Source organism: Nuphar pumila, chromosome 15, assembly GCF_984573655.1.
Source record: "Nuphar pumila chromosome 15, dmNupPumi1.hap1.1, whole genome shotgun sequence".
Classification (NCBI taxonomy): Eukaryota; Viridiplantae; Streptophyta; class Magnoliopsida; order Nymphaeales; family Nymphaeaceae; genus Nuphar; species Nuphar pumila.
In genome coordinates, this window is record NC_143263.1 from 82,898,724 (window position 1) to 82,914,077 (window position 15,354).

Sequence of the window (15,354 nt, forward strand, 5' to 3'; positions counted from 1 at the left end):
GGTGTTGACCTATCGATCGTCGTGGACGTGCCTCATTTTGAGGGAACCACGTAAATCTTTGTGTATTTTTGTTTCCGCTGTTGGTTTTTATTTTTGTATTTTCTTTCACTGTCATTGTTGTATTGCCTCCATCGATTCACACTTGTGAGAAAGCCAGTTTTTCCAACAGGTAGGACTAGGTTGCGCGCTAAACCCTATGGCCCCATCCCGTAGGCTGCCCACTATGTTTAGTCCGGTTGAAAGCTTGTTATTAATGAGAATTTGCTATCAAGAGGCTTGTGGTTTGATGCAAATGGATTGGATGTAACCGGATATTCAATCCAAACTTGACATGTTATTTATGGATTTGGAAGATTTGGACAGGATTCAAATCAGTATGTTAGGTTGGATTGTGGTGGGTCTCCACTCACTTTCGTCATTCCTGGCTCTGCGGTAGAAACCAAGACGGAAGCATTAGTAGATGGATCTCTAATTTGTTTTCTTTGGATCGAAGGAGACAAGACAGAACCGCTCCCGCTAGAAGAACCTCTTATATTGTTAATTGTCTTTGTAAAGATCTCCAAGTTCATAGGAAAGTACGCTACTTACACCAAATATTTCAAACTCTTGAAAGAGCTGAAGAATATGAGGTTCAGGTAAGTAACATGAAACCTTGCCTTAGAACCTGATTTCTCTGACATCTTTGGGACCAAGAATTTCAAGAAAAGGTACCATCGCTCAGAGGTAATACTGCAATCCAAATATGCCCATCAAAAGTGAGGCAGCCGATTCAGATACCACCAAGCTCAACAACGATTTCATAAATGTACAGGAAAACAAACCATTAAGCAACAATAGATTTACAAGTACTGTCAATGATAAAGTAAATGAGATACAGCCACACTCAAAAAACAGAGAAAATAATAAGCTAGCAAGATAATTAAATTTTCATTGTTACCACGAAAAGAAGAATGAAGCAAGAAAGTCGGAAAATCCAGTTCTCTTAGATATATAAATAAACAAGACTTTTGCAATGACCACACATAATGCTCTCAACAGTTAATGCAACCTTAGAGGCTTCAATTGCCAATTCTAATACTAAGCAAAGGCTATACCTAAAGGTTTGCACTGAAAGTCGTTCCTATTGTACTAATATGAAAACGCATTGAGTACCTTTTCCTTCCCACATTTAATGGTGTTCAAGAGAAACCAAGCTCTCCACATAAGCACCACACTGTGCACGACCAACCCTGCATTCCAGTTCATCGTTTGCTCCCTCTAGCAACTTTATCCTTTTAATCTTTTTCTGTTGGGGATCATAGGAAAAAAACAAGACAACAGAGTAATCAAGCGGAAATCCCGTTGCTAAGTAACGCATCTTCATTAGGATCTCCCTGTCATTGACCTTGATAACAGGAAAGAGGATGAGATAATTGACCGGTTGGATGCCAATCAGAAGTTCCCTATGTATTAAATCAAGACTGATGGTATGTTCTTTAATCCACACTTCATTGAAATAATCAATCAACAACCACATCTCCATGACCGTCTTGGAGGCATTGATGTGGAGCAAGGAAAGAAGCCCTCTGAGCTCCACCACTTTTGCAACATGGTAGGCCTTGTAATCGCCTTCGCAGCAATTCTGAGGGGAGCAACAACCAAGAGGAAATTCTATAGCCTTGAATTGTTCATCAATTACGTGAAAGGCCGCTACGAAGAGCATCGGCGCAGACACCATAAACCGCCGCCTATAATCCAGCCCGTCATCATACACATAGTGCACGGCTCCATTGACGCAGGGACGCTCCATCAAGTCCCAGCTACCCATCAAGTAAGGGTAAGGGTTGGCAACAGTTCGCCACGAGACATCGAGATCGATAGTAAAGATGAGAGATTGAGTAGTTCCGTCGTTGCGGTAGATAAGAAGCACCTTGTACACTCCCCTGAGAGGGTCCCAAAGGAGCTGGCATATGTCGATGGTGTCCCTGGGGCCGTCGCAGCGGACGCGAGGGAGGCTGATGGTTTCCCTCGTGGAAGCATTGACGATGTGGAAGGCGAACGCCTTCTTCTTTCGTTGGCGTTGCACGAAACAGAGCAAGCCGTTGCAGAAGGAGAACAAGCTGGTGTATTCCCCTCGGAAGGTGGGGAAGGGGAGGTGTATCTCCTCCACGGTATCGCAAGGGGACTCGCGGTCGAAATGGAAGAACCTGTTCTCTTCTTGGAACATGATGCGGGTATGAGACGTCTTGGAGCGAGGGAGGTGCGTTCGGAGGACGAAGTGGTGGCTGTCGATCAGGTTGCGCCATGACTTGCAAACGCACCTGAACCTCAACAGTTGCTTCGGCCGCAGGCGAGATAGGATCTCTGTTACGATGTCAAAAGGAAGGATCACAAGCTCCTCGTCCTTCTGCTCCCTATCCATCGTTGAGGGTTCGACGCCGGCCTCCCCCTGCCCTTCGTTCTTCATCTTCTTCTGCTTTCCCTTCTTCTGATTCCTTTTCTGCTAAATAGACCCTCCATCGTCCAGCTTTCTCATCTATTTACTTACTCTCTTGTTAAGAAGCCGTCCCCACCTCGTCTCTGCCTCCCCCCAAACAGAGACAGGACAGGACGTGCTTTTGTCTCTACTTTTTACTAGGGCGCAAACGGGTCGAATTCGGATGCAAATCAGATCCAAAGAGGCAAGGTTGAGTTCCAATCGGAAATGCATATGGTAATACTGGATCTCCAAAAAATAGAATAAAACAAAGAAAAATCAATCCGATAGGACTTTGATTCAGATCAGCTCCAGATCCCACTTAAAATACGAATCTGAATCTGATGAAAATGCACATTTGGATTCTAGTTAAAGGACCCATATCAGAAAGTATAATATCAATCAGTTTACAGCCCTACTTTCCTTCTATCAACAGATAAGATGGAGGCTCTTGGAGTTTGTCAGGTCAAGAAAATGAAATTTCAAACCCAAATCCATAAAATTTAAAGAGCATATGCCTTTACTATATATATATATATATATATATATATATATATATATATATATATATATATATAATAGTGGGTAGGTGCAAAATGATAGGTGCTAAATGATTTTTTCAGGGTTTTTCATTTTATTTTTAAATTTTGACCGTATAGATGTGATCTATGTACTTGATTTTATAGGGATCAACTCTTGAGGTGTGTGATTCCGACACATTGGTGGTTTTTTATAAGGTTTGAAAAATCAATGGTTCAAAATCTTTGTAAATTTTTGAGGCTCCAACTATCATTTTTTTCATAAAAAACACATGATCCAGGAGTGGATTTTTTTTAAATCAACCATGCCCAATACATTTATAGGGTCAAAACTCCGAGAAAAACACTGGAAGGGCAGAAAAACTCATTTAGCACATATCAATTTCTCACCTACCCATTTCTCTCTCTCTCTTATATATATATATATATATATATATATATATATATATATATATATATATATATATATATATATATATAAGAGAATGAAAACCTCCCCAATTGAAACCATTTCAAACCTCTCAATGATTTTTTTTTTCAAAATTCTGACCATATAGATGTGTTCAACATGATTGATTTAATATAAATCGACACTTGGATCATGAATTTTGGATAAAAAAATTGGTATTTAAAGCCTCAAAAATTTATGAAAATTGTACACCATTGATTTTGAAACTTATAAAAACCTATTCATGCATTGCATCGAAATCAAATGCTCCAAGAATTGATTCCTATAAAAACATGCACATTGATGTATGATCAAAATTTTGAAAAAAACACCACAAATCCAATAAAATGTCCATTGGGAGGGTTTTCCATTGGAAAGGTTTTCATTTCCATATATTTATATATACAAAAAATGATAGTTGCTCACTCGTTAGGTGCTCAAACAGAGGTCACTCGCGTTGAGCATCCATCACATGGCGTGATGGACACTCAACATCATTTTGCTAAAAAAAATGTTTACTAACACTATTTTAGCTTCAGTAAAAGTCTTAGCGGATACTTTTTGACTTTTATTAGTGCTAAAATAGCTCCAATAAAAGTTTTTTTTGCGTAATCAACATGAGTGACCTTCATTTGAGCACCTAACAAGTGAGCTGCTACACATCTCTCTCTCTTATATATATATATATATATATATATATATATATATATATATATATATATATATATATATATATATATATATATAATTCGACTCAAATCAAGTAAGGTCTCATATCTGATGAAAACCATGTCCTAAGCTCGACCTTTGTGTCGACATTTCAAGTCAACATTTTTTATGCCCATATCATGGTATGCAGGTTCGAGATGGTTGGGTACTTGATATGAACCCGACCCATTGACAGATTTGGTCCAAAGATCACAACTAGACTTGAAGAAAGATCACAACTAGACTTGCAAGTGGTTGGATGGGACTCGATTCAGACACGAATTGGATCCTATACTACCTAGGTTATTGTGGTTGGATCCACCAGGTCAAGTTCACATATGAACCCTAGCAATACTTGTAGAATTTCATTACAGAGCGACCTAGATCTGAGTTCTGATCAAGATCCATTTTTTTAAAAATAAAAGATATAAATAATATCTCAGTGGGTCTTCATCATGCCAAGGACTGGGTTCTTGTTCTGCTTCAAGGTCCATTTGGACTAGGGCCCACATCCGGTACCAACACCTCAAAGTGGGTGCAAATCCACCTAGGTCTCTTCCAAGTCTGGCTCATTGTCAATTTCAAGAAGAAGAACAAACACACATTGCAACACTCTGATCTCATCTCGTTTGGATGACAAGAAGCAAAAAATAAGTTCTTTAAAAACTTGGTTTCCTTGTAAACCTGGTTTTTGCCAAATTTTTATATATTCATATTTTTGTTGAATCATATATAGTCTTTCTTATTCATTTTTTTATTTGTTTCTAAAAAGAACCCTAACCATTTTTCCTCTTGAACTCTCAACATTTTCCCTCTCTTCTTGCAGTGATTCTTGTGATTTTTTTTGCTGTATTTCGATGAGGTTGCAGTATCCTTCGCGTCAACTTCATCGGTTAGGTCAAAATGTGAGTTTCATATAAATACTATATATGTATATTGTTTTGTTTTATTCTGAACTTATTTATTTATCTTTTAGATATGAGCATCATGCATATTTATGTTTGGCTGTTGTTGTCATGAATGTTTTTTGTATGTTTCTCTATTTTCATGTGTTTTATTTAATAGTCACCGAATTTTTTGTCTGGATTTACTATGTTTGGTGCTTTTTTCGTAAATATATATTTGTTTGTGTTGTAGATGATTTATATTTGTTTGCTTGTTCTTTAATTAATATTCAATATTTTGTGTTTGTGTAATGAGGCTATGGTTGACCGTGCATAATACAAGTATTAAATAAGGGTTAAAAGGTTATTATCGGTAGTTGGTGTTTAGATTGGTTATTATAAGTAGTTATGTTAATTGAATGTATGAAGTATATATGGATGACCTTTTTATATATATATATATATGAAATTGTGTGATTGATGTAGACAATTAATGATGACCTTTAAAAGAGTTAAAATATATTAACAAAACATTGATCACCCTACTCGGAGATCTATAGTGGTTTTCAAAAATAATAACTATAAGAAATTTATAGTTTTGATGTCTCGTAAAACTGGATATACAGAAGAGTCAATGATACTTCGCTATAGTTGTTCTCCAAAATTAGATGGCAAACATATATAGATAGATGTCATGAATGATGATGGTGTATAATCAATGTTATTTAGTTGCTCGCAAAGTTAAAGAAGTTGCTTTCAAAGTTAAACAAGAGCAGTTATTGGGCGAGTTGCATATAATGGTGCTACTTCCATGCCTAGAAAATGAAAGTGTTGTATTGGAATGTGAGAGAATTGGTGAGAGAGATTTGGCAAAGGGATCTTAAAGACTTATTGTCGGCATTCAAGCCAACTATCACCTTTGTGCTAGATAGTATGCTCACAAAGGATCATGTTATGCAAATCCAAAAATGATTTTCTAATTACAAAGTCATTGTAAACACCACCTAGGTGAAAGAAATTAGCATAGTGTTGTGTATATGGGATAAAAGGTTTGTAGATATATTGGGTTGTTCATGGATAGCTAGAGCATTCTTGGAGATTGACTCGCATGGGGTACTTGAGGCAATAGGTTGCAACATGTCTTCTTATCCCCTACACCATATGCATGACTTCATAGTGTTGCAATACTATTTAAATTTAAAAAATGATCGTATTGTACGACAAAATGATGTGTTTTCAAAAATGCCCTGCAAGTTACAAAATTCACCAAATGGCCAATTCTGTAGGTTTATAATTTTTTAAAATGCTTTTACCTCTTGTATGTGTGAATTTTCAATTTTCGTATGTCATAACAGTAAAATAATACACCCATGGAACTCTTTAACAAAATCACATGAGGTTGTGAATTTTCAAAAAAGATTGCAAAATTTTAAAAAGAATTTGTGAAACTCGTGATGTGTTTCGCACAATCACTTGCAAAAATCATAAATTTTGTGGAAGTTCAATAATTGCAAAATTGCGGACAAGTATCACATGAAGTATTGTGAAATTCCAAAAAATTGTGAAAGTTAGATTTTGCAAAATTTCTTATTTACATCGCACCTATATTGAGAATTCCATCACATATAAATGCACGTTTAAGTTTTTCATTTTTTTCTTGCTTGTATATGAAAAGAGTGGTAACCCCAATCCTCCTCCTCTTCCCTATAAAACCTCAACCCTTTTGGTGATTCCCTTGAAAGTTGTTCGCTTCACCTTATGTAAGTTTGTGGTATCCTTCTCCTTCACATCTCCAGTTAGCTATTAAGGTGAGTTCCATACAATATATCTAATATTTTGTTATTTTTTTCCTTTACAACATAGTTTCCTCTTCATTTTGTTTGGTCATTATTGTTGACTTATTATGTATGTTTCACTATTATAGATATTACTCTATATAAACATGTAATATTTATCATCCGATTTATTGTTTAAGGTTTGACCATGAAACTTTCTTATGAATGAAATATTGCATGATTATGTGATCCTTTCTTCAGTTAGTACATCATTTCTAAAGAACATGTAAGTCTTCTAGTCATTAGAACACATGCATTTGATCAAATTGTGATTATATAATGGAATACAAAGTTCATGGGAGAATTGACTTCTCTCTAGCAAAGAGAAAAATGATCTTAATATTTATGTGCCTAATGAAATACAAAGTCCATTAGAATATATGTATTTGATCAACTTACTTTTTGCTTTCACACAAAGCTAGTTGTATATAAGTTTATTTTGTTGTTCATTTTACAAATTTTCATGGAAAGGTTGAACTTTTTATCTGCCGAATGCATTTATTGAATTTTATTTTTCAAATATTGGTTACCCGAGAAAACCTTTATAGTTTATATAATATTTTTTTAATTAAATGTTTCATTTTTCTATTGTCTGCAAAGTATAATGTCTACTATTTAAATCATAGGTAGCTCGCGATGTCTAAATGCAGTGCAAGCAAAGGAGTAAATGACCAGTCACCTGACACAATTGTGGTAGTTGAGACTGAAGAGGATTCGATGAAGCCAAAATATAGTGAAGTGCTACTATTTTTTGAAGAAACTTTTTTGGTCAATGAAGTATATTATAAGTTTTTTTGGGTGTGTTTGTTTGTTTTAATCATATATGGATTTTTTTTAAAATAAGATGTGTGTATTTGCCTATTTGATGCAACACCTAGAAAGATTCACACTTAGACTTAGTAATTTCGTAGGACGCGATCTGTCGAAGACCATTTACATAACCTCATACTTCTCTATGAGCCTATAAAGCAATGTTTACCTTTTTTTCTTCATTCTAATAAAAACTAATAAGTAAACATTAAAATTCACAATAAATGCTCGAGAATATCCTATATTGAGGCAGGGCACGTGCATACTTAGATCTTGACTGTGTGTCGTATCCATTCTATAAATGTGACAAGGTATACACTTACATAGTATAAAATTTGAACTACACAACTACCTTAAAAGTGATTTATGTTCTAGATCTTGATTCTTGTCAACTGAGGCAATTATCATTGGGTTCTTTAAAAAATAAATATGGAAGCAAATGAGTTAAGGTTGTACAATTCGATGAGGAATACAGAACTTGCTAATAGTAACACTGTAGATATGGTATGTAATGCTATTACCTATTTGATATTGTGCTTCTTTTATTCAAGTACTCATTCGATTTAATGTTGTGTCACATGTTCATTTTTTTAATGGATGTATTGCCTAAGCAATCAAAGTGCAATCAAAGTGGTAATTACTTTTATACATGTTTGATAATTCTTTTGTATATGTTTGTTCACTTGGTATATGAATGTAACATTTATGGTTGTGGAATATATATCCTTTTGTATATGCAATACTTAAGATTAGGCGAACCATTAAATTTCACATAGGTATACTATGCTCATGTTTTATTTTGTTTTCTCTATGATATTTATCGCACGTTTACCGAGTGATAGTTTTTCAGGCTAATGTAACTGCAGTTAGGCATCGATTGATAAAGGTCTATAAACGTGAAAGGAAGATCGTTCACAAGGAGTGAAACTAAAAGATGGTTGAACTTAGGACAATAAAAGCTGATAAAGAGTCTAAGTCGGAGGATGCCCTTACGCTTGATGATGTAGAGATAACATCAGACAATGAGGTGCTAGATAGCGATGAGAGATTACAAAAGCTCTAGGCAATCATGGGTATTGTTTGTTGATGATTGTCTATATAATAAGAACCTTGTGGGTGTCTATGCATATTTTAGATTATTAATGTGAACATGATACTATGTATTAACTATGAATGTAGACAAGGTATTATGTATTTACCTATTTGTAATAGGTGATTGATTTGTTTATGAGAATGAATTGTATATATAATGAATCAATGCGTCAATGACTATCTTTTTTGTGTTTTTGTAGTTGGTTAGGGCTTTTTAATTTAATTTTATTGTTTGTCAGCCATGTACCAGTTAAGGTCAAGGGTACTGATGGATTATTTTTAGGGGTCACTCTAATGTTATTCATCCATACAATGAACGACATTATAACCCAATCATGGTTGGATTTCATGCCATTCATCCATGCAATAAATAATATTGTAACCCAATCATGGTTGGATTTCACAAGGTATCTGTGAATTTCCAACAAAAGAATGATCACCTCCAACAAGGTACACGCAAACTTTTCTTCATTTTTTTTAAATCAAAAAAGAATTTTTTAAGGTACATGAGAATTTTTGTTTATTCTTTTTAAATCAGAAAGAAATTTCGCAAGGTACGTGCAAAATTTTTTTCTGGTGCAAAAAGTCACCAATTGCAAACACATGTTCATTCTCTATATACACATTATATAACACTTACAATCTTTCCCTAATATTAAAATAAATAAAGATGCATTTTATGTCTAATTTATGTGTGCAAAGTTTAAATTTAATTTAAAATCAAATTCTAAATATTTTAATAATGAATTTTAGATATATTGGATATGGATCTAGACCTTATTAATTGGATCTAATGTGAGTTTTGATTAACTTTGTGGGTTTGGACTCTTAATTAAGAAGTTTGGACTGAACTTAATTTGGTCATTTTATCCAATCTCAAATAGATCAGATTCATAGGGTGGGACAACCCTAGGTGGCACCCATTTGGAACTAATTAATTAATTAAATATGGAAAGAGGGTGGGACGTCCCCACCTCTCTAGCCCTTTTGTTTAACTAAGTTAGTTGGTTAGGCAATTAAGAAAAGTCAAAATTTTAAGAGTTTTAAAACAAGTAAGATTATTAAATAAGAAAAGAAGCTAAAAATGAGATAAACAAAAAAAAATTGAAATATATGGGACTCTCTCCCCCACCCACACGGTTTTGGGAGGGAGAGAGCCCAATTCAATTAGGAGAAAGGAGGTGAGGGGCTATAAATGTAAGACCCACATTTTTTTTGATATTTCAATCAAAATAAAGAAGAATTTTAATGTGAAAAATCTAGGTTATGAAAATATTAATTTAATGTTTATCTTAGCTAATTAAGATTATTCATGTTTTTAGAACTAGAAATTAAAGTATTAATTTGCCAAAATAATTAAACTAGTGTTTAACTATTAATTAATTATAATTAATTAGAAACTATATCTAATTAACCTTAAGTGTAAAAATATTTTTTAATTATTTCATAAACTATGAATTTAAATTAAGAAAAAATCTAAAGTGTTATTGTAGATTTTGGATCTAATTTGGATTTGGACTGGATCCAACTAAGATATCCAAAGTAAAAATTTTATGAATTAGAATTTATAAAAATAAAATAAGGACCAATATGAAAATTTCATAAATTGAAGTTCTTAAAAGTAATATCAATAAATAGTGAAACTAAAAAATAATAAAATATGTCAAAAAGGTAACTAAGTAGATAGAAATAGTTGGAATGAAACCAACTAGAAGTTAACCAGGGGGCGATTTTGGCCTAGTTACTACTTTAGTACTTATAGCCAATAAAATTCTACAAGGATCCCAAAATAGAATCTCTACAAATTTTAGGAAAAACAAAAGTGGAAAGGCTAGAAACCATAACATTTTTGTAGATTTCCAAATTGGTAAAAGTCTTCACATGATTATGAAAGTCAAGGGTCATATTTGAGAATTTATTTTTGAGAAGAGGGTTACACCAATCTCAACCCTCCATCTTCTCACATGTGATATAAATCACACATCTCATTATAATCATGAGTTTTTGCTTATAAATACCACTCAAAAAGAAGAAGAGAGGCATCCAAGATCTTTCTCTCTCTGCCTCTCCCATGATTTTAGGGTTTTTCTATCTTCTTTCATTTGAGTGTAGTGTAGGGTGCCCTTGAGGAACTCTATCCTAAACTACTTATAGGTTGAACATCAAGGAAGTGAATCGGTTCAAGCTTCTTTCAAGAAAGGTAAGTTGATTTACATTTTATGCATTTTGATTTTGTTAAAACTCTTCTCTCTCTATCTATAGAGAAGGAATTCTCATGGTTTGAACCATGATCTTGCACTTATGTATATACTCTCTTGACTCACACGATTTTGACAAAAACCATAATAGAAAATAATGTTCACCAACTCTAATGGTGTTTCATGACTTCAAAACCATGTTTCAATAAAAAATAGTGATTTACATTTTTATGATTGAGTTATTTATCATTCTTGAAGTAATATGTTTCTTTCTTTTAACACATACTTATGAAATCCTCACGTGTGAACATGAGAGAGTCACAATTAAGAGGTGTATTTCACAAAGAGAAAAAAACAATCTTCATGGTTAGATCATATTGTTCAAAATGACTTATGGGTAAAAATCATAAAACACCTCAATTAATAGCTATTTTGCAAACCCATCCATAATCCTAAGGTATCTCATATGTCATATTTGAATTTTTAGGAATAAGCTTACAAAGAAAGAAAGAAAAATTGGTTTCACATAATAGTGAAACAAGGTTTTATTTCAAAAAGGAAAATTGCATATATATATATATAGCATAATCTTGCTATTTTTCTTAAATTCTTGAGACTTAACTCTTTTCAAAGTTTGACACACCAAATTATTCTCAAGTGTCAAATACCACCACGATACATGTCTTATTGAATGAAAGAACAAAAAAAATGTATTTGGCTGGACAGACCCAGTCCGGACCCAGTTACAGTCCAGACCAGGTTTGGACCATGCCACAGACTGGTCAGCTCTGAACCAGCAGGCCGGTGCAGACCTGGTTCAGTTGGGTCAGCCCAGACCCACCAGGAACCAAGCTGACCGGTTGGGGTGGAATTATTATTTGCAATTGGGTTTTGAACCGAATCGATTTGCAAACGAACCCCGAATCTGTCTGATCATTAAATCGAATCGAAACGGAATTATTATTTCTTCTCAGTACTATTATTTGTAGTCGCTTTAGACTTGTTTCTTCCATAGTTATTATCAACAAAAAGGAATATACAGGATGAACAGCTAGAAGTTTATATACTGAACAATATTGAACCAATCTACATTATAACTTGAGCTTAGTCCATACAAACATAGAAAGTGGGAATTTTCTGCTCAGTTGCAAAGCCTACAGGTTAATTTTGTACTGCATAATCCTATTAACAGAAGATGTACCCTCCTGTGAATCGTTTTCAGTTTGGGATCATAGGAAAGAAAAAAAGACGATGTGGCTCCAAAATCCTCTTCTTGCGGTAATCATCTTCCCCTACTGTTAGATTGTTGATGGGGAGGAAGATGAACTAAGAGCAACACTGCACTTTTTTGATGTTTTATGTCAATCACTTCTTTTGATATTATATGTGAATTTTTTAATAAAGTACAAGCATCTGTATTTTCTATTTTTTCTTCCTTTACTTCCGAAGAATCTCTAGGATGGTTGAAAACTCAACTAAGGAGGCAATGCCATGTTTTTAGGCTGGTTGACTCCAGAGATATTGTGGAGCTGCAGTTGAAGCAACTTGACTGAGCTTATTATCAGAAAAAAGCAAGCTTTGCCTCAGCCACCATCTCCAGCTCCAGTGGTTATGATGCAGCCACCATCCTCGCAGTCTGTGGCTCCATTGCAGTTACCTCCTGTACCGGTGGCTGCCCCAGCTCCTGTCCCCTCAGCACCTGCCCTTCCACCTCTTGCTGCCAAGTCAAGCCACTCATCTCATCCACCACTGAAATGCCCAATGGCTGGAACATTTTACCCTAGCCCAGGACCTGGGGAGCCACCATTTCTGAAGGTGGCTTCATCTGACTTCTTTTTATAAGTTTGTTTATGTTTGCGTGTAACTTTATCTGTGATTATGGAGGTATTTGTTTTCTGTAGGTTGGAGATAAGGTTAAGAAAGGACAGGTTCAATGCATCATTGAAGCAATGAAACTGATGAATGAGATTGAAGTAAGCTCTATAGCCTAAATCCACTGCACTTCATAATTGCATTTTAGTTTTAGATTTCATTCTTCATCAAACAAAATATTCATTTGAAGTCCTAAGTTGTTTTCCAGAGATAGGTGTAATATCCATTATGCCTTTTGGAATCTTCAGTGTAAGTTTATCATAATTTGGTTTGTATGAATGAATTTATTCCATATTGAGTAGACAATTTTTAGAATGAGCCTTATTGACTTCACCATTATATTTGAGTTATGACTTGCATGTATGAACCAAATCAAGCCATTGTAATAGCATAAATTATGAAAATGTGGTAAAAGGTACAATCCAACTGGGGAAAACACACATTGTTTACTGTATATAATTGACTGTGGTTTTTGTGTGGTGAAACTTACAACTCTTAAGAGAGGAGCTAAGCCTTCATAGAACAATAACAATGTTCTCAGACAAAGAGAGCTGAATGAGGTCAGTTAGGAAATTGAGTGAGTTTTTTTTTCTTCTATTTTTTTCGAGTGCATGCATCTGTTGGGTTGAGGGGTGGGGGTAGGATGAGGTATTTTAACCCCCTTTTCCTTTTGGAACCCCAACTTCCTCTTCCTGTTGGATGGCTTCAGATAAGAAGTAGGTGTGTGAAACCAGAATACATGTCGATGAGATTCCATAAGACATGAACTTGGGGTAAAATTCATTCACTTGTATTGTGGATGCCAATAAAATAAGATCAAATAGCAAGACTTGTGTTGCTTTCATGCACACGTTGACATAGCCTTCATTCATCTCCTTGTCAACTTATGTGGGTGCGGATTTGATGATCAACTAATTAGTAAGTCGATAGATCTGTTTTAAATGGCCTGCTGGTCCTATGAGTCAAATGGAGCTGTTGCTCTTGCATTATTCTCTGCTAAGCTGTAACCTGAAAGATTTAACTTCATCTGGTTATGTTAAGCACAAACTGGTATAAACTGGTAATGGTAGTAGATTGTCCAGCAGAAACTTGCATGTGCTTTAACTCATTCTAATTTGTAAGGTTACACAGTTTCACTTTGTTACACTGTTATATATGGTCTATTCATTTCTTAATTACCGGAAGAACATCCTGCAGTTTAAAAAATTTGACACTTAAATGCAGGATCTTTTCAGATATTGCTGGGGATAACAACTGATGTTGATGGCCAGTCATTTGGGTATGTTTGAAGGATTGTTCAGGGTTGGACGAAATGAACAAAAAGAACAGAACATAACATTGGTTCTGTTCGTTCTGTAACAATTGTTCCAAGTCCAACGTTTGTTTGGACTGTACTCAAATGCTCTGTTTCAAATGTCCGTTGTTTGATGACGATATGCGAACAACTTGGACAGTCATGGATAATGGGTCGAATTACTTCATTTTGGATTGTATGACCCGATCCGTCCACTATTTTACATGTTTTAACAAGTTTATTATGATTTTTTGCCGAGATATGTATCCAATTATGAAATTATATCTAAAATCATAAATTTTTGCACTGAATATGGATTTAAAATTGAATTTTTGCCCCAAAATATGGATCTTGAATGGGATTTTTGCTCCAAATAGGGATCTCAAATTGAATTTTTGCCCCGAATATGGATCTTGAATTAGAATTTTGCCCCACATATGGATTTTTGCCTCGAATATGGTTTTCGAATTGGATATTTGCCCTAAATATATATTTTTGCCTCGAATATGAATCTCAAATTGAACCTTTTGCCCCCCAAGGCTAGAAATAATAAGTTTTATTAATCATCAGATAAGCTGAAAATCAGTCAAATGAAAATTATCTCTATCAAAAGCTTGGTACATTTTAACAATTGATAATGAACAAGTAAACTTTTTATTTCTAGAGAACTATCAACATGTCGCACAAACCAGAACCTTAACTCTAACCTTAGAACTGTTCAATGAGCTCTCTAATCAAAAGCTGCAGCAGATTAAGCTAAGTGAATATGAGATACTTTCAAAATTTGAGACAAATAAGCAAGCATTAAGTTCTCTTGGTATCGCGTTTTCCAAGTCACCTTGACTGGTAAGGAGTGAAGTAACCTGCAAATGCATTTGAAGCAGACATGATCATTGCAGGCACATTCATATTGACACTGAGGCTCCTGCTCGTTGAAAAGGTAAAAACTTGTTCAAAAATTTGGCAAATGTTAATCTACATAAGGTAGATACACAAGAGGATACTTCATCTGGATCGTAGTGTCGTCACCAAGAACGATTGCAGAGCTTTATGAAAAACAGATGTACGCGTGGTGTTTATTCAGTGGCTGAATTGCAGTAACTCAAAACTTGATTGTCATGATCAAAGGAACGTGCATTTTTTGAAGAATATCCCCATGCGAAGCACAGGAACAAAAAAAGAAATTATCAATTGACATTTTCTCATAAACACTGCAACA

At 34.6% G+C, this 15,354-nt stretch overlaps 1 protein-coding gene and 1 pseudogene across 1 annotated transcript; one reads left to right on the forward strand and one right to left on the reverse strand.

Annotated features, from left to right (window-relative positions):
• Positions 1-954: 954 nt before the first annotated feature.
• Positions 955-2,483, reverse strand: LOC149815801 (putative F-box protein At1g32420). Its single transcript, XM_089988836.1, has one exon. The coding sequence runs from the start codon at positions 2,444-2,446 to the stop codon at positions 1,169-1,171; it is 1,278 nt and encodes a 425-aa protein (XP_089844962.1). The 5' UTR covers positions 2,447-2,483; the 3' UTR covers positions 955-1,168.
• A 6,130-nt stretch (positions 2,484-8,613) lies between these two features.
• LOC149815802 (biotin carboxyl carrier protein of acetyl-CoA carboxylase 1, chloroplastic-like) lies at positions 8,614-12,993 on the forward strand (annotated as a pseudogene).
• Positions 12,994-15,354: the final 2,361 nt, after the last annotated feature.